Source organism: Prinia subflava, chromosome 10 (genome assembly GCF_021018805.1).
Source record: "Prinia subflava isolate CZ2003 ecotype Zambia chromosome 10, Cam_Psub_1.2, whole genome shotgun sequence".
Lineage (NCBI taxonomy): Eukaryota > Metazoa > Chordata > Aves > Passeriformes > Cisticolidae > Prinia > Prinia subflava.
This window is the reverse complement of record NC_086256.1, coordinates 28,297,833-28,319,348: the sequence shown is the minus strand read 5'-3', so window position 1 is coordinate 28,319,348 and position 21,516 is coordinate 28,297,833. Positions and strand designations below refer to the sequence as shown.

General features: G+C 57.0%; 1 protein-coding gene across 1 annotated transcript in view; it reads right to left on the bottom strand.

The window, feature by feature from the left end:
- Nucleotides 1–12,167: 12,167 nt before the first annotated feature.
- CACNA1E (calcium voltage-gated channel subunit alpha1 E) overlaps nt 12,168–21,516 on the bottom strand; it is a 130,907-nt gene continuing 121,558 nt past the window's right edge. The window contains exons 41-49 of the mRNA XM_063406612.1: nt 20,302–20,407; nt 18,838–18,945; nt 18,261–18,361; nt 17,881–17,987; nt 17,224–17,332; nt 15,708–15,836; nt 14,150–14,330; nt 13,870–14,060; nt 12,168–13,037 (exon numbers count right to left, since the gene is read on the bottom strand). Coding sequence (XP_063262682.1) covers nt 12,498–13,037; nt 13,870–14,060; nt 14,150–14,330; nt 15,708–15,836; nt 17,224–17,332; nt 17,881–17,987; nt 18,261–18,361; nt 18,838–18,945; nt 20,302–20,407 — 1,572 coding nt within the window. The 3' untranslated portion in view covers nt 12,168–12,497. The remainder of the gene's footprint in view (nt 13,038–13,869; nt 14,061–14,149; nt 14,331–15,707; nt 15,837–17,223; nt 17,333–17,880; nt 17,988–18,260; nt 18,362–18,837; nt 18,946–20,301; nt 20,408–21,516) is intronic.

The window sequence follows — 21,516 nt, the reverse complement described above, 5'->3', positions numbered from 1 at the left end:
TTATGTGGCTTCTTGGCTTTCTGGCACCAGCACCAGGCAGCTCCAGGTCCACCCAGCCCAGGTCCCTCACGGGAAGGCCTCTGCCATGCTCTGTGCCCGCCTTCCTCTGCATGACGTGATGCCAACACTCCACGCTGGGCTTCCTCCCCTGCAGGACCCAGCCCGGGGCTCTGCATTCCTGCTGTGTGCACAGGAGCTTTGCTTCTGCCTTCTGGAGGTCCCAGTGACCTGCAGGGAAACAGGAATTGCAGACACTGAAGAAGCTCCCTCTGCCTAAGCCCCTGCTTTCCATTCAAGCTGTTCTGACAGGCGTTTGTCAGGAACAGAGGATGCAGTGTTCTCCCTCTGCAACGCATCTCCGTATGGCAGCGCTGGCAAAATCCACCACTTCTACTCAGGGCTGGGAAATTCAGCCTGGGAGGCCTGTCTAGCCCTCCTGTCCTCTTATTTCCCAGATAAAATCAGTTTTTGTTGCTGGGAGAAGAGCCAGACTCCCTCCTGGTGCTGCCGGAGCCTCTCCCCTTGCCCAGCCTGTGGGACAGCATCCTCCCATCTCCCCATGCCTGCAGGGCTGCACAGGCACAGCCATCCCCATTCACTGTGAGCCCAGAAAAGGGGCAGAAAATGGGGGAGAAAAGCCTATTTCTCGGCCTGATTTCATCCAGGAGATGATTGTGGAACATCACTTAGTTTTCCTTCCCAGCCTGAAACCTGACCTGTGCTTGTGGCCTGTAATAACATCTGTGAGTTAATTCACTGGAACTGTAGTCACTTGTGTGCCAAAATAGGGCTGGAACTCTTTTCCTCATAGCCTGTAATAACATCTGTGAGTTAATTCACTGGAGCTGCAGTCACTTGTGTGCCAAAATAGGGCTGAAGCTCTTTTCCCTTGGTGCAGAGCCTGGTCTGAGAGGCAGGTGAGAGCCCTGGGGAAATGGGGCAGCAGCTCAGCCCCACGAAGAACAGCCATGACTGAAAGCCTCCTAAACTCCCACAAGCAGAGCAAAAACAGGGTTTCTGCAGGGGGAAACTCTATGAAACACAATTAAAACATGCAGGCAGCAAATTTACAAAATCTCCTTCTCTAAGTTTCCATTCCAAAGGGGGTGTCAGAGGCAGAGGTTCTGGGGGCAGCAGCTGTAGGGCCAGGGCTGACAATGCAAAAGGCTTTTCCCTGGGAGCTGCCAGGCTCCCCAGCTCCCAGAGGGGCTTTCCTGGGCACGCTGCAGAGGGAAGGCAGCCTTGCTCAGAACCAGGTGTGCTCCCACGCCCAGCAGCCTCTCACAGGCAGCTCCAATTGTGTCAAACAGATCGCTGTCGTTAGCAGGGGCTGGAGACCCGCTGGGGGAGCAGTGCAGGGAAAAAAGGCTGAGGCAAGGAGAGAGTGCTGGCACACGGGACTGCTAATCCCATCTGCCGTCGTTCCAGCCCTCCGGCTGCTGCACTGGAAGAGCGGGGTGGGAAGATGTCCCTCCTCCCAAACCAGCTCTGGGCGAAGCAGGGATTTGCCAACATTCATCCCAAAAACGCCCCCAAGCCGCAAAGAGGAGCGTGTGGGCTTTTCCTGCCTTTTCCTGCGCCTTCCCTGGCTCTCTGATCCAGTGGAGCATTTTCTAACCCTGAGTGATGCTGGGGAGGGGGATGTCTGTCCTTGCAGACAGGGTAGGGTTGGGGTTGGGGTTCCCATTAGGGTTAGGATTGGGGTTAGCGTTAATTTTAGGGTTAGGGTTTAGGTTTAGGATAGGGTTAGGTAAAGGGTTAGGGTTAGGGTCAGGTTCAGTGTTAGGGTTTGCATTAAGGTTTTGGTTAGGATTAGGGTTAGTGTTCCCTTTAGGGTTAGGGTTTAGGGTTAGGGTCTGAGTTTGCATTACAGTTAAGGTCAGGTTTAGGGTTAGGTTTAGGGTTAGGGTTAGGGGCTAGGGTTAGTTTCATGGTTAGGGTTAGAGTTTTATTTAGGGGTCGGGTTAGGGTTAAGATTTGGGTTCATTTTTGGAGTTTTTGTTATGGTTACCCTGGGCTCACAGTGAATGGGGATGGCTGTGCCTGTGCAGCCCTGCAGTCATGGGGAGATGGGAGGATGCTGTCCCACAGGCTGGGCAAGGGGAGAGGCTCCAGCAGTGCCAGGAGGGAGTCTGGCTCTTCTCCCAGCAACAAAAACTGATTTTATCTGGGAAATCGGAGGTCAGGAGGGCTAGACAGGCCTCCCAGGCTGAATTTCCCAGCCCTGATTTTGCCATCCCTTACGGGGACACGTGGGGATCGGAGCAGAGCCCCTGGAGCCCTTCCCTGTCCTAGGGGTGACAGAGTGGCTGTGACCCGGGGCCGTGTCCTTGAGAGCCTGCAGGGATCCCTGCTCGTCCTGCTGCCTTCCCTGTCTCCCCCTCGCTTGCTGCAGGAGGCAGCTGCAGCTCTTGCTGCTGGAGGTGTGAGACGAGCCTTTGCCAAGGGCCGGGGCAGGCTCTGCTCGTTCGCAGCTCCTTCGCACAGCTCTCGCTGGTTTCCTAATGCGCTCCGGGCTGTTCGGGAGGTGAGACTTGCTGATCCAGCACAATGTCACATGCTGCAGGAACAGGGGCTCAGGCTGGGACAAGTCCTGAAAAAACTTGGGCTGTGTAAATGGGTGCCACTCTTTGATCAGTGAGAAAAGAAACTAAGAAACAAAAATGTGAAGCTTGATTGCTTCAGGTATTTCCCCGCACCCTGAAGTAAATTATCGATGAAATGAGGATATTTTCAGGCCCCTGTCAACACTTCAGAGGCCAAGGGAAGGGGCAGCTGGGACTTGTGGCTCTGGCTGATGGTCCTGCACACTGCATCTCTCACCCAGAGGCCCCAGAGATGCACAAACCCTTTATTTGCCTAACCCTAAATAAAACCTTTATTTGCCCCAATACCATAGGATTAAACTTTGCTGGGAAATATAACCTTGGATTTATTTTTTTCTCTGCTCTTCCTCTTTTGGAAAGGAAAAGAAAAAAACCAACTCCTCACATCGTTCATGATGGCCATAGTTCTGTAGATTTGTGAAAATGAATCTGAAGATCGCATCATCTATGGCAGAGCACTCCATAAATTGACTGAGTCCCAGAGGAATGTGTGTGGGAGGGAGAGAGTGTCTGGCCTAGGCCTGGCTTTAAAAAATAACTCATCCTTATCCCTGATCCCTCTCCCTTGCAGCCCAAGCATCACTGGTTCTTCTGCTGGAGTCTGGAGCTGCCCACTGGGTGTGTCACCCACGCCAGGGTCCCTGTGGCAGCGCATCCGTGCACTGGGACACTGCAGGGACACCCAGCTCAGCCCTGCAGTGCCTGTCAGCTGCAGAGGGGATTTGGGATGGTTTTGGCTCCAAATCACCCCTGCTGGGTTCCCACCCACTCACCCAGCCCTCCCAGCATCCAACTGCCCAGTGCCAGGGACACCTGGAGAGCCCTGCCTTGGGGAGAGGGAGGTGCCAGCTGGGAAAGGAGAGCAATTCATGCTTTTGGCATTCATTTAGAAGCCAGAATTGTGTCTGTTTGGGGTTATTTTTAATTATCTACACAGAAATAGCAAAGCAAAATGAACAGTGGGCTCTTTGCTGCTCAGTGGAGTTTCATCAGGAGATGGGTTTGTGAGACCAACCCTGCCCCTCCCCTTGCTCCCTGCTGCCTGTAAAGCCAAAGGTGACACAAAAGAGCTCCCAAAAACCTCCTGGGAGACAGCAAGTACCAGCAGGCTCTTCTGTGCACTGGTAGGGATCAGTTTCCAGGGAATTCCATGGGATTTCACCTGTTCACCAGGCCCCCGCTCCCCGTGGCATCTGGCAAACACGCCCAGTGCAGATGTGCAGTGTCCCTGAGCAAGGCAGATCAGCCTCAGGAGACAGAAATAAATGAGAAGAACAAAAAATAGAGGTGCTGAGCCAGGCCAGCCTGTTCCAGCCCTTGGGGAGGACAGTCCTTGCGAGCACTTCCCGCTTCCCTGGGGAACACGGTGGCTCTGGAAGAGGAGTGGGGTGGGATGGGGTGGGAGGGGATTGTATGGGGTTGTGTGGGGAGGTATGTGGTTGTATGGGGTGGTATGGGGTTATATGGGATGGTATGGGGTTGTATGGAGTGGTATGGGGTGGTATGGGGTTGTATGGGCTGGTATGGGGTTGTAAGGGGTGGTATGGGGTTGTAAGGGTTTGTATGGGGTAGTATGGGGTGCTGTGGAGTGGCATGGGGTGGTATGGGGTTGTCTGGGATAATAGGGGGCTGTATGGGATGGTATGGGGTGGTGTGGGGTGGTGTAGGGTTGTATGGGATGGTATAGGGTGGTATGGGGTGGTGTGGGGTGGTGTGGGGTGGTATGGGGTGGTGTGGGGTTGTATGGGGTGGTATAGGGTGGTATGGAGTGGTGTGGGGTTTTCTGGGATAATAGGGGGTTGTATGGGGTGGTATGGTGTGGTGTGGGGGTTTTTTGCCAGCAGGGTGCTCACCTCTGGGGGGGTGCTCATCCCTGGGGGAATGCTCATCTGTGGGAATGAAAGGAATGAGGGATTTGTCTTTCCAAACCAACTGTGGGTCTGCTGGTGGATAAAACAGCACTGGGAGATAAAGAAACAACTGGAAGGATTCTGCTGTTGGTGAATGGAGTGAGAGGGATTTTTGTGTTTACAAACAAACTGTGGGTCTGCTGATAAATAGAGTTAGATACAGGGAGATGAAAGAAACAATTAATGGGAAGAACCATTAATTCCACAGGAATTCCATAGATTCACACAAGGAAAAGAAAAAGGGGGGGTATACATTACAAGGGCTCCTAGGCAGTAGGCATTTCGGGAAGTCTGTACCTCTCATATACCTCAGCCAGTGGAGAAAGAGAGAGGGAAATGTGGCTGGGAAATCAGGATGAAAATGTGGCTGTGTCCTCTAAAAATTTGAGAGACTCCACAGGAAATGCCTCATGACCTCTCCCTTGATTCGAATAAAGCTAAAGGGCTCCTCTGTCTCCTTTCCGACATAAACCTGTGGATTCACTTTCCTGACAGGGCGATGCTCATCCACGGGGGAATGTTCACTTGTCGAGGAATGTTCACCTGTGGGGGGGTGTTCACCTGTGAGGGGATGTTCACCTGTGGGAGATGCTCACCTGTGGCGGGGTGTTCACCTGTGGGGAATGCTCACCTGTGGGGAATGCTCACCTGTGGGGGATGCTCACCTGTGGGGGATGCTCACCTGTGAGGGGATGTTCACCTGTGGGAGATGCTCACCTGTGGCGGGGTGTTCACCTGTGGGGAATGCTCACCTGTGGGGAATGCTCACCTGTGGGGGATGCTCACCTGTGGGGGATGCTCACCTGTGAGGGGATGTTCACCTGTGGGAGATGCTCACCTGTGGCGGGGTGTTCACCTGTGGGGAATGCTCACCTGTGGGGAATGCTCACCTGTGGGAGATGCTCACCTGTGGGAGATGCTCACCTTTGGGGGATGCTCACCTGTGGGAGATGCTCACCTGTGGGAGATGCTCACCTTTGGGGGATGCTCACCTGTAAAGGGATGTTCACCTGTGGGGGATGCTCACCTGTAAAGGGATGTTTACCTGTGGGGGATGCTCACCTGTGAGAGGATGCTCACCTGTGGGGGATGCTCACCTGTAAAGGGATGTTCACCTGTGGGGAATACTCACCTGTGGGGGATGTTCACCTGTGGGGGATGCTCACCTGTGAGAGGATGCTCACCTGTGGGGGATGCTCACCTGTAAAGGGATGTTCACCTGTGGGGGATGTTCACCTGTGGGGGATGCTCACCTGTGGGGGGATGTTCACCTGTGGGGGATGCTCACCTGTGGGGGGATGTTCACCTGTGGGGGATGTTTACCTGTGGGGGATGCTCACCTGTGAGAGGATGCTCACCTGTGGGGGATGCTCACCTGTAAAGGGATGTTCACCTGTGGGAGATGCTCACCTGTGGGGGATGTTCACCTGTGGGGGATGCTCACCTGTGGGGGATGCTCACCTGTGGGGGATGCTCACCTGTAAAGGGATGTTCACCTGTGGGGGATGTTCACCTGTGGGGGATGTTCACCTGTGGGGAATGCTCACCTGTGGGGGGATGCTCCTACATGGGGGAGTGCTGTCCCAAGGAAGGGTCAGTGCTGCCAGCCCACGAGCCGGCAGCTCCCAGTGTGAGTAAGCAGCAGCCCCAGTCCAGAGCCCACGCTCATCCTTGGTGAGCTCCGAGGCACCACCAGAGGAAGGGAGGGGAAGGAAGCGGACGAGAGCCACCCCGGTGTCTCTGATCCGAGCCCCCAGCAGGAACAAACCCTGCGCCCTCAGCCTGGAACGGATGGATGTTAAACACCTTGCTAGGATGGGGAAAAGGAAGAGAAAAGGTTTCATTCTTTCATGTTCCTGCCCCCTCCTCTTGTCCTTTGCACCCCCAAGGGACCTGGGTTTGGCTCCAGCAGCCTCATAGCCAAGTTTCCCTTGCTTTGCTGGAGGAGTGAGCAGGGTCACCACCAGATGTTTGACCAAAGGACCAGAGCCAGGCTTCCCTTGCAAGGATGCACAATTGCTGACATTCTGCCTATAAAAAATAATCCAGGAAGCCTTTAGGAGAGAGCCCATGCCTGCAGAGCTACAGACACACCTGTGCCATGGGCGCTCATCTGGCTTTGCGGGAGGGAAAGCAGGGCAGAGACAGGGAGAAAAAAATCCAGACAGATCCAAAAAAAATCCAGTATGATGAGGCCTCTTCCCAGGAAGGTGTTTCCCAGAGCCAGGTTGTGGGGTGATGATCTGCATCTGTCCCTGGACAGGACAGTTCATGTCCCCAGGTCCCTGGATGACCCCAGACCATGCACAACGCTCACCGCAATGTTGGTACCAGGGCTGGGATTGCTCCCACACCCCGGGAGCCTGGGCAGCCCTGCTGGGACCGGGGCTCAGAAGGGCCCTGGAGCACTCAGGGCAAGGTGAAAGGAGCATACACAGATGAGGATTTTGGGCTCTGCTGGCCCAGCCTCCAGCAGCTCCTCAAGGAGGAGCAGCCCCAGCACTTCTGGCAGCCGCACGCCAGCAGCATCTGTTTCTGGGGTACTTTTGTTCCCAATTTATCCCCTGTCTCCTGGAGCTATTATAAGCAGGTACAATCTGCATTGCCATTGTTATTCAGATGATGTACAGATAATTTTAACCTTTCTGTTCCATTTGTCAAGGGGCTTTTTTTAGCCTCTGCGCCTGCCAGGCAGAGCTCTGGCTCTCCAGCAGCCAAGGCTTCCCATTTTGCAGCACCAGTTTCCCTTGCGAGGGTGAAGCTCTGCCTCTGCATTGCTCTGGGTGTCTTCTTCATGGCCCCAGATATTTTAGGAGATTTGGGGAAATGTGGTGGAGGTGGCCAGGCACTCAAGTAGCTGCATTCACCACTCATGCTCGTACGAGCATCCAAGGTGGGGTTCCGTGGGATGTCCATCAGAGACCTGCATGCTCCAGAGGCTTTCAGAGCTTTTGGAGCAGCTCATACTTAAAACAGTCACTTCGAGGAATGTTAATGCAGCACTTCTGGCCCACACAGGAGGACATCCTCTCCTCAGACTGCTTCCAACAGCACTGCAAAGTCCTCAGCGTTGAAGGTGGCATTGCCACCCTGCAGAGCCTTCCCCACAGCGAGGGCTGCAGATCACTTTTTTGGTTATAAAATGGGAACTTACTTCCCAGCCTGAAAAAAAATGCTGGGCTGTCATTGCATTCATCGCCTCGGGAAGTGCTCTCAAAGCTGGGCCATCTCCTGGAACTCTACACTTCCCACTGAAAACTTTTTATCACTTCCTGAGCCAGAGAAGTGAAAACCAAATCTGTCAGCATTTGGGAAATAAAGGGAAATTCGCACAAAGGGAAGGGCAGGATAAAACCAGTTCCTGCTGCAGGTCATCTGGGCTTAGTCCTTGGTGGCACCACACTTGTGAAACACACAGGGTAAAGCTCAGCTCAAGGTGGCCCAGACAAAGCCACTGCCTGAGCTCTTGGCACAGTGCTGGGGAAGAAGGAGAGTGCTCTTGGAAAGCCATAAACCATCCCTGTCACCCGAGCTCAGCCTGGAGGCTGCCACAGGCTGCTGCCTCACCTCTGGCTGCCCGAGAAGTTTTCACGCTTCAAACGCTCCCACAAAAAAAAAAAAAAAAAAGAAATGTAAGATGTGACTTTGGCTTCTTTGCTTGACAACTCACCCACAAGCTTTGGACCAGGCAAGAGCATCTGCATCCACCTGGCATCTCTGAGTGCAGGCAGGGAGGTGTGACCAGGCTGTTTGGATGCCCCCAGGGCACAGATCCCAGCAGGGTTTCCAGGCTCCATGTGCGGGCTGGTGCTCCCTTGCATTCCTCCAGTGACACCACCGTGATGCCCTTGGCTTCTCCCGGCCAGTTTGCTGCAGTGTCACCATTAGCAGCTCCTCAGGCTCCTGGCTCTGGCTCCCCCAGCTCCCCCAGACCCGTCTCCCTCTGCCCCCGTGTCTGGAAGCAGCCAGGTCTGAGCCACAGCTAATCCAGCATATCTCAAATATCCTCCCAGCCCCTCTCCTCCACAGGCCCCCACCCCGCCCGGGGTTGCAGAACGCCCCATCCCACTTGATGGCAGTGCCAGCACAGGCTGTGCTGTCCCCTCCCCGCCACGGGGACCTTTTGCAGGGGTCCATGACATTACCCAGGGTCCCCACGACCCCACGGGGTGGGGGGTGCCAGTGACACCAAGTCTGCGGGAGTTCTTTACAACAAGGTTTTATTTTTCTTTCCTTTTGACAAAAAACATTGAGGAGTTGTACATTGTTGGTGGTCAGCTCGGTTCCCCGTTCGGGTCCAAACGAGCAGGTCATGTTACACCACCCCGCCCCAGAGCCTGGGGGATGAAGGCAGAGCATCTCCCACCCACCTCCACAGTCCCAGGAGACTCCAGCCCCACACCTGGGGGGCTCTGCCATCCGAGGCCTCCTGGGGGGACGGGAGGATGGTGCTGGGACAGCCAGCCTGGAGGGACAGCGGGGCTCTGTGTGCCAGGGCTGCCACACCTCCTCGCACACCCACCACAGCCCCCCCCAGGAGATCTGCAGGGCTTTGAGTCCAGGCCCAGCACCGAACTGGGAACCAGCTGCATGCTACTGGTGAACTCCTGCCTGGGCAGGGCATGTCCTATGCAGGCAGAGGTTGAAACACATCCCCCTCCCCATCCTGCCCCCCGTGGCCCAGCGTGGCCAGCAGCCACCGGCAGTGGCACAGTCCTGGTGTCCGGGAAGCTGAGGAAATGTCCAAAATCCGCAGAGGACAGATTGTACAGCAGCAAAGCCGAGTCCAGCGCCTTGAAAAGCAAGGCACAGGCTGCAGTGGTGCCTTGGGGCCGGTTTGCCTCCCCACGGGGCACAGTCCTTCCGCGGTTCTCCTGGGGGTGTTTTTGGTTTCAGGGACGCTGTGGAGCTGCCGCCTTGTCCCCGCCTGTCCCCACACCGCGGGGGCTGAGCTGTGGCTGCCTCAGGAGAGCAGGAGCGGGGCGTTTTCGGACCCTTTCCGGGTAAGAGGGGGCTCTGGTTTGTTCCACACAGTTTCAGTTCGTTTGTTAAACACAGGGCTGACACGCCACAAAGCTCCGGTTCGGGCGCCGCAGCCCGGCGGGTGCGCCCCGGGCTGTGCCCCGTCCTGTGCCGCCACCGCGGGGCATCACCAGCACCCCCTCGCCGGCCCCGTGCAGGGGCTGCGGAAAGAAAAGCGCCCAAAAAGCTCGAGATCCGCATGAAACGTGCCCCCGCTTCGAGAGCATCGCTGCCTCCCTCCCACCCGCCAGGCACAGACACAAAAAGCCGCCTCCTCCCCTCCCCGCGGGCTCTTACTCAGAGCCCGGCGCATTGTCAGACACCTTTCCGCATTTAGAAGGAGACGATACCGACACCTATATTTAGAGCAGGTACGGCACCGCCCTCCCCGGCCCCCGGCAGCACCGCGTCCCCGGCCCCCACCCCGCGCCGTCCCACGCTGCCCGCCAGGCCCGGCTCTCCCGAATTCCAGCGCTCCGGAAAAGCTTCGGGGCGAAGCCACAAGCTGCTCACGGATGGCTGGAAGGGAGCAGGTGATGTCCGCGTCCCCAGCCACCAGCGGGGACCTTCCCCACGGCTGCACGGGACCTGGTTTGTCCCCAAGAGCCGAGGGGGAGGATGCGGGATCTGAGCCAAAGCCTTGGAGAGGTCTGCCTGTGGGATTTTTGGATCCCTGGGCAGGTGGAAGTGTCCGTCTGGGAAGCAGCAGGGACAGCAGAGGTGCCCCCCCTCATCAGGGACTGCCGGAGGCAGGAGGAGCTTTGGGCCCTGTGATGGGTGCACAGAGGGCACTTGGACCCTTAGAAAGAGGGGGTTTGGTCCATGCACGAGCCCGGGGGCAGGGAGCCTTCAGAGCCCCTGGGATTTGCTTCTGACAAAGCAGAGCTCCTTCAGGAGAGCTCACAAAGCGACCGGGGCAGGGGCTGATCTGCACATGCAGGAGCAGGGCAATTGGTGCACCTTTCCATCAGGAGAAGACGTGAGCTGCCCAGCACCAAAGCAGAGCCTGGCCAGAGCTGCTGCTCAGCTGCACCACAGCCCCAGGACCCAGACCACAACAACCTGCAGCAAAGCAAAGCCACGGGCAGGAGGAAGGGCAGGGGCAGGGCTGTGCTGCCTTTCCCTGCCCATCCCCACGTGCCATCTCCACACACAGCCCACCGTGCCTGCTCTAAACTCACCAAACATTCCCCAGCCCCCAGAGCAAGCTCTTCCCTGGGGCTCCACGGGCTCAGCACCCTCCAGCTCTCAGGACCACGCTCAAGCTGATGACAGACACAACTCCTAGCAGAAACACACCACTAGTCACCAGGGTGAGCCACCCATCGCCACAGGCCACCATCAGCACCTCCCCGGCTGGCAGGCACAGCAGTGCACCCACAGCACGGGTCGTTGAGAGCTGACAGCATATAATTAACAGATTAATTAACGACTGGCACTGGAAGGTGGCCCTGCTCTGCATTTTCAGTATTTGCAGGGGGGCTGAGCCACCCTGCTCACTCCCTGGACAATGCTCCTTCCCAAAGTGCCCCCAGCTCTTGCATACCCACCGGCTCCCACAGCAGGGCCAGGGGGCTGGCACACCCAGCCCCCCATGGCAGCCCTTCTCCAAAGGGGTGCCAGGCCCCAGGAGAGGGCAGAGGCCATGGCTGCAGGGGAAACTGAGGCAGGGCTGGTGCCAAAGCCGGATGCCTCTGCCCAGAGGACAGATCTTAACATAAATCCTGCACTCACAACATCTTCACTCCCCTGCAGACATGGATATCTTCTTTCCCTGGGAAAACAAGCAGAGAGGGCTCTGAGAGGTTTGCCATCACCCCCTTGGCACTGCTGGTGCCAACCGAGCCATACTGCAGGGACAGCCCTGCCCTCATCCCTTGGGCACCGAGCTGCCCAAGGAGCTCTAGCCACAGCCATCTCTGACAGGGAAAATGCAATTCCCACCGCTGGAAGCGCCCGGGAGAGGGAGCAAGGTGACATTCCCAATGCTCTGTACAGCAGCCCCCCGGGGAGGCTCGGTCCTGCCCCCACCAAGGCAGGGTGCAGGCAGCAGGAGCCCCAGGGGGCTCCCCAGCATTGTCAGAGGATTAAAACAAATCTATGTATGTGTATATCTTTATATATACAGCATATAAATATATATACACACACACACCCCGTATATACACACACAGGCACACCTAGATTCTCCGTATATAAATAAATATATGTCGCTGGGAGACAGGATACACTCGGCAGCACTGAGTCCCCCAGCCACCAGTACAAACCAGTTCAGCCCCCTCCGGCAGCCAGAGCTGCTCTGGTCTGCCTGGGTGCACGCCAAGCCCTCATCCCCTGCACCCCGCCATCGCACCTTGCCCCTTTTCCCGGCAGCTGGAGAGCCCCAGGGAGGGAAATTCAAAGCCACAGCAGCACAAGCCCAAGCGACAGAGCAAAGGGGGTCCCGTGCATCCCTTTGCTGGGACTCTCTGGCCTTAGGGAGCAAAAAACCTTCGGGATGAGCTTTCCCGGGGACCCCTCCTGGGGCGGGGAGCGGGGCTGCGGCCGGGGGGGCTCTCCCGTGTCCCCCACGAGCCGGGCTGGGCCGCTCCACCGCCCATCTCTGTGCAGAAAAAAAAAGTGATAGTAATAAATGAAAGTCGACAGATTTTAATTTTTTTTTTTTGCACAAAGACTTTTTTTTCCCCCGTTTCTTTTCTTTTTTCTTGGGTTTTGTTGTGTTTTTCTCTTTTTTTCCTTTTTTCCTTTTCCTTCCCCCTCCGTTCCGGTCGGTCTGGGGTTTGTTTGTTTGTTGGTTTGCTTCGTTGGGTTTTTTTCCCTCTTTCTCCCCCTGCGGTTTTTAGTTTCATTCCCAGGCGTGGCGAAGATGCATGCATTTGGAGAAGGTCAGGACGGGGCGGGGAGGGGGGAGAGGCGGGACGGGCAGCCGAGGTGGGGTCGGGTGGCGGGCGCGGGGCTTCTAGCACTTGTCGTCTTCCTCGGTGTCGCTGAGCACGTCGATGCTGGCCCCGCACATGACGCCCTGCGCCGCGCCCCGCCGCCGCCGCCGGTAGTGCCCGTTGGGCATCTGCCAGCCGTGCCGCAGCGGCGGCGCCGAGCCGATGGTGTTGGAGCGGCCCAGGCTGGTGGCCACGGCCGCCTCGAAGGTGAGCGTCTCCTCCTCACCGCAGTCTGAGGCGTGCGAGTCGTCGTGCAGCGCCAGGTAGGGCTCCGAGATGTAGCGCTGCGGCGTGGACTGCCGGCTCTGCTTGCCCGCCGGGGAGCTGGAAGACTCGGCCGGGCCGGCCGCGCTGGGATCCAGGGCGGAGGAGAGCAGCGGCGAGCCGCCCTCGCTCTCGTCGGCGGGAGGGGACGCGTCCCCGGCGTGCCGCAGCATGGAGGCGTAGGACAGGAGGGGACGCGGCTTGGGGGGCACCGGCGGCAGCTGGCGGCGGCCCCGCCGGGGCGTGCTGGTGTCCGAGATGGAGGGGATGGAGCTTTCGCTCAGGGAGCCCATGCCCTGCAACGCACCGGGAACACGCTTGGGAATGCAGGCAGCAGCACAGCACACCCCCTCTACCCGCACCCGCAGAATCGTCTGTCTTGGAAGGGTGATTGTGCCCCTCCCTGCAACGCCTGCTGAGGGCAGAGCTTGTCGTGGCCTGCAGCTCCCCCACCAAGGGAAAGCTTCCCCACGGATCTCTGCGGTGCCCAGTGACAGGGCCCAAGGGAACAGCATGAAGCTGTGTCAGGGCAGGTTTAGGCTGGATATTTGGAAAAAGGGCTTCACCCAGAGGAAAAGGCTCCCCAGGGAAGTGGTCACAGCACCAAGGTTGACAGAGCTCAACACACAATGCTCTCGGGCACATGGTGGGACTCTTGGGGCTGTCCTGTTCAGGGACAAGTTGGACTTGATGATCCTTGTGCTCTGTCCCAACTCAGGATATCCTATGATTTCATGCTCTTGGTGGTCAAAAGCACAAAGCCCTCCCAAACCCGCCGTAGGAAGAGCTGACCTCTCACCATCTGCTGCTCTCCATGGGTGGCATCTCCATGGGTGGCTTCAAGCTCACTCAAGCACTGGCACCTCCAGCCTGGTGTGGCTGGGACACCTTGACCTCGGCAGGGAGCAGGTGCCATGGCAGCAAGAGGATCAGCAGGAGATCCAACCCTGTCCCCAAACACTCTGCAGGGTGCCCGAGCAGCCCCAACCTGCTCAGCTCAGGGGATGCCACCACCAGGAGACGAGACAGTTCAGCGCTCCCAGAACTGGGCTCTTATCTTCCCCGGTTTTGGCAAGGAGCTTTTTCCGCACTTCCCTTTATGCTTAGGAAGGGATCCCCGCCACCCACCTGCCTGCTGGGTGTCTGTGACCTGCCCTCGCTGGGTGACCGGGACTCGCGCCGCCGCTCCGGAGACTCCTCCTGCGCCTGGGGGCTCCTCTCCTCGGAGTTGCAGCGGGAGATGTCGGGGGACAGCAGGTGCTTGCGCTCTTTGGATCGGCCCCGCTCCCTGCCCGAGCGGTGCCCCTCGGACCGGTGGCCTGCAGGACACCCACGTCAGCACCCCCATCCCCTCTGCAGCAGAGGGAACGCTGGGCTGGAGGGGTCCTGGGGGGATTTTCGGGCTCACCCGAGTCAGCGTTGAGGCGCCGGGCGGAGAGCTGGAGCGAGGAATGGTAGCTGCGCCGGCGGGACTTGTAGGTGTTGTCGCTGCTGCGCTCCATGGAGAACTCGTCCAGCCAGGAGCTGTTGGGCCGCTTGTCCCGGATGGTGGAGAAGGATCTCCGCATGGAGCTGGTGTCTGTCACCACCTGCAAGCAACCCCGGCCAGCCGGGGACAGCGTTAGCGCCAGGCAGGGTTGGGAGTCAAGAAAGACCGGCTGACCCCACCACGGGATAGCCACCCCGTGGGACAGGGAAATTGGGGTAGGGGGCAGCCAGCCTCAGAACAGCCCCCCCCAGATGATCTCTGCACAAATCAGGGGTGGGAGGAAAGCGGGGCTCAGCCTTGGGGCTCGTGTGCTCCCCTTCCCCAGCCGGCTGGAGCTGTGCTGCACAAGCACGGCCAGCGGCTGCAGGGGCTGGGGCAGAGCAGCAGCACCTCCCGCTGTGTGTGGGGACACGGCAGGGACCACACCATTGCCCCCAGGCTGCCTCCCCAGCATCTCTCCCCACCAGGGTCAAGAGGAGCAAGCATTGAAAAGATTGTTGGCAGAGAGGGGTCCCCCAGTGCCCCTTGCTCTGTGTTCATTTTTCCAGCTGCCGCCACTTTTCCACACGCCTCCCTACTGTTCCTTTATTCCCACATCCCCATCCCTTTCCGTTGCAGTCATTCCCTATCTCCCCACTCACGCTGTTGTTTTACCTTCCTTTTCCTTTTCTTTCTCCCTCCCATGCTTCTCCTTCCTACTTTCTCCCCTTGTTACACTCTGTGTTTTCACATGTTATGCGGAAAACATCACCTCCTTCCATACTTCCTTTGCTTAATTCTAGCAGCTCTTTGCCACTGGAGCCTCAGGCTGTTCTCCATCTCCTTTCACCTTTCCTGCTCCCATCCCCTCCTTCTGGTCATCTCCTCTGCTGCTGAATGGCCAAGAAAGCCCATGAGACAAAGCCTTCCTTTGTCTTCACACCCCCACAAAGTGCCACATCGGGCTTGGTGCCCCACACCAAGGTGAGAAAAGCAGACCCACAGACTTCACAGCAACACCAAACCCCAAAAAACATCTGCGTCTTGGGGGAGCTGAGCACAGGACAGAACAACAGCGAAACCAGGCAGACAGATGAGGAGGTGAGATGCGGCCTGGGTTCCCCTGGACAGACAGAGAAGTGTTGGGACAATGGGAGAGGACGGAGAAGGCGTTTCATCACCTGTGGTCACCTGACAGCTGGGCTGGGACTCCTCAAACCTCAGCCAGCACCTGGGGCTGGAGGAAAGGAGGGGGTGTCCCACCTTGGGGAGAACCTGCAGCCTCCCAGCGTGGTCCTGGACCTCCCCCACGAGCCAGGAGATGGATGCCCCAGGAGATCTGACCGCTGCCAGTGTCCCCCTTGCAGGGCAGCAGCAGCTCTCCTACTTGTGCAGCACCCAAAGGAGGGGAGAAGCTCCGATATCAGGGTGCTGGGGCTCAGCACAGAGAGAAGCCCCAGAGTTATCTGGCACCTGTGGGGGCTTTGCTTGGTTTTACCTGGGGATCCACAGTGAGACGAGGCATGGAGGAGGCCCTCCCAGAGACAGCGTGGTCCTGAGTGTCCACGGGAAGGTAGCTGCCACGGTTAGAGGGCTGCACTCTTTGAAACTCCCTAACCTCTGGCTCCTGGAAATAAACACACAGCCAAGCTCTTGGGATGGGCTTGAAACCGGGCAGCGCGCTGCTTCGGCCCTCTTGGCAGGGGACAGCCCTGCTTGCTCAGCCAGGGGCAGGGTTTAGTTTGGCCAAAAACAGGTGGTAAAACACTGGCACAGGCTGCCTAGAGAGGTGGTGGATTCTCCCTCCCTGGAAGTCTTCAAGGCCAGCTTGGACGGGGCTCTGAGCAACCTGATCTGCTTGAAGATGTTCCTGCCCATGGCAGGAGGGTTGGAACTAGATGACCTTTAAAAGGTCCCTTCCAACCCAAACTATTCGATGGTTCTATGAAAAACAGAGTCTAAGCCATTAGAATTCATCACATTGAAAAATACTCTCCAGTCCACAGTCCCCAGGCAAGCCCTGGTGTGGTGCTTCAGGCTTGCCTGATGGCCAGCTGCCCTTGCACCTCTACAGCCACAGTGGAAACCCTGCCTGGGTCTGGGGACACCCTGACTGCCCAGGGTTTAACTCCTTCGTTTGCCAGGAGGGGACGAAAGGATGGCCACATGCCCTGTTGAAAGAGCACACACTGCCCACAGCACTGACACGCTTTGGTTAATCCCCAGTGTTTAGGGAACGCTGTGGATGTTCACTCACGGTGTCGAGGAGGTGGGCACAGAGTGACCCTGGAGGTCACTTAGAGGCGACTTTACGGGGGCAGAAGGAGTCTCACCTGCCAGCTCTCCACGTGGCTGGGGTGGCCGAGGCAGGGGACGCCTGGCTGTGTCATACAGGGGTGACACAGAGCTACAGACCCTTGGGGACACGGACTGCGCCGCGGGGCGCAGGAAGGCACACGCAGACACGGAGATATATAGAGATGTGTGATATATAGAGACGTGTGATGTATATAAATGTGTGAGATATATATATATATACACACACACACAGACAGGCTGGCACGTGTGTGAGGCCACAGAGGGCCGCTCCTGCTGGAGACAGCTTGACAGCTTGGCTGGGGGACTGGGGACACCACCACTGACAACAAAATGGACACGAATCCGAGAACATCAGATACCATCACTCAGCACGGGGTAACCCACTGGCATGAGTGCTCAGTGGCAAAAACAGCCTGTGGAGAGAAGGATATTTTACTGCAGGACACTGGTCACGGCTCTCACCCCAAAAGCACCGGTGCTGCCTGGCCCCATGGATCAGGGCAGGTCCAGGGGTAGCTGTGCCCCCAGTGCCAGAGGCAAGGGGCAGAGCCCCAGCCGGAGGACATCCAGGGATATTTGTCCCCTCTTTTGGACCTGTGCATGACCCAGCAGCTGCCACCCCTGTGTGGGGCTCACTCCCCACACCTCCCCGTGGCCACCAGCTGGGCCTGCAGAGGAGCAGTGCATGACTTTACCAGAGACTGGTGCTCCTGGAACTGCTCCTGGGCCGGATCCATGCACGCCAGCTGGAAGATCTCCTGCGGCGAGAGCGGGCTCAGCGAGGGGAACCCGCCTCGGCTGCTCCTGCAAACACAGCCCAGCTTCAGGGAGGCCACGGGCTGCCTGCTGCCAGCCCTGGCATCACCTCTCCAGCAGCTCAGAGCTGGGCAGCCCCGTGCCTGCACCCCCACACTGTTGAGACCCCATCTTTGAGACAAACATCATGCTCCCTGGAAAGCTGAGGTGGTGCCCCAAGGCAGGAGAGGACACCAGTGCCCTGAGTCCTGCAGCAGCAGTGGGACATCCCAAGAGCAGTGACAGAAACCCTTATCACCTCATCCACCTCTGACCCTGCACTGCTCAACAGCTCCTGGGGTTCAGTTCCACCCCTAGATGAAGAGTGCCAGGATGATCCTGCAGGAAGAGCATCCACAGACCCCTGGCCATGCCCTTTTGCCACCTTGGCTGCTGCTGGTGATGCTGACACACACCAGGTACATGGAATCCTGCAAAAGCTTTGTGCCAGATTTCTCCCTGCTCCCAGCAGCAATTCAGCCCTCTCTGCAGCCCAGTGCCAGCTCCAGGAAGGAAACAAGGGCTGCAGGAACAGAAAAGTGACAGGCAGCACTCACAGGCCTGAGAGGGTGTCCTGCTGGAGGTACGGCAGAGCCTTGGCGTTGGAGATGATTTCCTGTGGCAGGGAGGACGGCTCCATGCGCTGGAACATGGGGGCATTTTTCTGCATTGGAGAAAGGGAGAAACTGAGCCTGCAGGAAACGTGGATGAACATCCAGTGCTTCCCCAGCCAAGCTCCCACCACCACTTAGAAAGAGGGCACCGCGCTCACGTCCCCTGTCAGGGACTGAGGATGATCACAGACACGCCTTGCAGACCCCAAAACCCGACCTGCACCACTGTTTTCATCCCAGCTGGCTGCATGTGTGGGTTGGGAGGTGGTGAGAAGCAGAGAGGGTGATCTGAATGTCCCCGTCTTGCCCTGGCTGAGCCTCACCTGCTCCTCCAGCTGCTGCCGCTGCTTCTTCGCCTTGCTCTGCTTGTAGTAATCCATGATCATCATGGCTGCATATATTTTCCCAACAGTCAGGTCAGAGGCTGGGAGCATGAGAGGGAACAAAATGGGGTCACTTGTGTTGTAAGAGAAGGCACCAGCGTGGATCTTGGGAAGAGCCCAGCTCTAGGATACCTGGTGACCCTCAAACTCTTCTCACCGTTCCATGGGAGAGAGTGCTGAGCACCCAGACACTCTCCATGGAGATAAAATAGGTGAAGATGGCTGGAAATTATCATCCTCAGCCACCAAGGCACACGTCCTCACCAATTATCATCTGGTGTGCCCAGTCTCCCTCCCTGCTGTGCTCCAGAGAGGATTTACAGGAGACTATGGCTTTGGCAGGAGTAGATCCTGCAAACTGGGGGGGCTTCCAGAGAGTTCCCAAGCAGAACAAACCCTTTCATCACCTCTCCCCGAGCTGGGGATGGGTCCAGCCAGTCCCCACCTCCCTTTGGGAAGAAGCTGCTGTGGGGATGAGGGGGATTTGAAAGCACTGACAGCCCCCACAGAGACTCACTTTTTGGCATGGGTACCAACAGGTCAAGCATCTTCTGGGACAGGTGAGGCCAAATGGTCAGGATCTCCTTTTGAAGCTCAGAGTCCAACTGTTGCCAATCTGCACCACCTTCAACAGCAGGGAGCACAAATGGCCCACACACATCAAACCTCGGCACCAGGGTCCATCCAACCCCCCTTTCCCATCCTGAGGTGAGGTTCCATCTCAGCATCCACCTCTCTGGGCTGGGAGGGCCATCTTGCATCAGCGAGCCTGGTCTCCTGCTCCCACAGGGAAGCTTTCCTACCATCCCCTCCATATGTGCCTCCATCTCCCCATCCCCTGCCCTCCCACTCAAAGCTGCCACCTTCAAGCTTGCCTTGGGTCCGTCTCTGCAGCTCCAATCCTACTCCAGCCCACACACACCTGCTGCTGCCCCACTTTCTCTTTGCTGGTGAGCAGATCATGTGCTGGTGGAAGAGCAGCTCCGCTTGGTAAATCCTGAAATGCTCAATGAGGCTGTGCACAGAGAGCAGAGCTCTCTGGACAGGGCTTTGCCGAGCTCGGGAAGCCCCAGGATCATCAGAATCTGTCAAGGTGCCCCAACAGAGTCACTCAAGCACAGGGCAATTTGAGTGAACTGTAGGAGATCCAGGTTCAAATCTCTGCTTTGTCTAGAGGGGCTTGAGCCCATTGTTGTTGTCTGAGCGCTGGGCTTTGGAGGGTATCTCGCCCTGGGTTGGGTTTTCTTCCAATAGTTGAGCTGTTCCTAGGGGATGTTTTATTGAAAATGCCATGTTTCTGCAGGAAGTTTTTGATCTGATGAATCACAGCCTTCCCAGCAGCTACAACAAAGCAGGTTTTCCTGCTCTGAACATTTTATCTTCCCTGGGAGAGATTCCTTTTCCCCACAGCCTAAGGAAGCCAAGCACATATTTTCCATCTTGGTTTGGCTTTTTACATGGGGAGGAAGGGGAATTCTCTCTCTCCTCCATTATACAGTGGACATCAAGCTGTTTCTTTTCTCTAGAAACAGCTTCTGGTGAAGAATTCTCTACCTCTTCCTTAAAAGAATAGATTTTTTTTTCAAAAAAAAGAAAGTGGCAGAAATTTGCCTGTTGAAGGTGCTCGCTCCCATCCGTGTGCACCCAGGCTCTGGGCAGGCAATCCCAAATTAGCTGTGAGGTACACAGAGCACGCAACTTTTTGCAGGGTGATAGCACAAGGAAGAATGATTTTTAGCTGAGTGAGGGCAGATTGAGATTGGATATTAGGAAGAAATTCAGCAGGTGGTGAGGCCCTGGCACAGAGAAGCTGTGGATGCCCCATCCCTGGAAGTGTTGAAGCCCAGGCTGGATGGGTGGGTGAAGGGATGATCTGTCCCTGGGGTGGAACAGGATGATCTTTAAGGCTCTTTCCAACACAAACCATCCTGGGCACCCTGCAGCCCTGCTGGCTCTGCCCCCTCTCTTCCACAGGCTGTACCTTTGGCAATTTTGATGTCCAAGGCCGTGCGGATGAGCGCCATGAGGGTGGAGGTGAAGTGGACCGTCATGTCCTCGGCCACGGGCATGTTCATCAGCACCAGTCTCTGCGCAAGAGAGAGAAGAAAACAGCGGACGGAAAACAATATCGAAAAACACATCGACCAGGCTGGAGGAAAAGAAATCAAACATTAAACAAAAGGGGGGAGGAAAAAAGAAAGTCAAAATTAAAAATAAAAATAAAAAAATAAAAAAATAAAAAGCAACAAAGAGTGTCAAAACAGCACAGCCAAAAAAGAAGGGCAAGGATCACCCCACCAGCCTCCCTCCTCCCCGGCTCCTTCCACCCCAGGACACCGGCTCACTGCCTTCCAGGGCTCCTCCTGCGCCCCAGGAACGGCCCCTGAGCCCCCTTCCCCACGGCTGCCACAGCACCCCCTGGCACTTTTGGGAAGACACACCTGATCCATCGGGGATGCGGGCATGTGGGATGTGCGGGAAGGGGAGATGGGCTCAGGTTTCCGTTCCCGGGTGGTTTGGCTTTCCAGCTCTCGACCCTTCCCGCCTGGGGCAGGGGAGAGGAGGGTCCCTAACCTTCAGGGACTTCAGATTGGCTGGATTCCTCTAGCATGCTACATCCTGGCACTCCCTTTTTGCGTCTTTCAGAGATGAAGTTTGCCAGCACATGCAGGGGGGTCCAAATTATCCATGGGTGGGGAAGGGAAAGGAAGGGCAGGGGAGGGTGGAAAAAGTGCAGAAGGAAAGAGAAAAGGGCAACCAAGGCAGGTTAGACACGCCATGCTCCTTCCCCACCCTGGGCAGGCGGGGTGCAAACCGAAGTGACCAGATCCACTTTCCAGAGAGTATATTTTGCTTTGTGAATACCTTGGGTCAGCCCTTCCCTGCCCATTCCTTTTCACCCAGCTTCTCACGTCCCTTTCCTGCTTTCAAGCCTCCCTTTTTCCCCGGGAAAGTGTGATGGTGGATGTATGCTTGTGTGAGCAAACACGTGAGAGCCAGAGAGGCTGGAAGCGTGTTTGGAAGTGTGCAGGAATCCCTTTGTGCTAGCCCTGCTAAAAGGCCAAGAAAAACCCTAATTTCCTCCTGAACAGCAGATCCTCCTGTAGCTCTGGGTCCTGTCCTGGTGGCTGCTGCCCTCAAAAAGCCACGCAGCTCCCACAGCACATCCTCCATGCTTTCCCACACTCCTGATCCA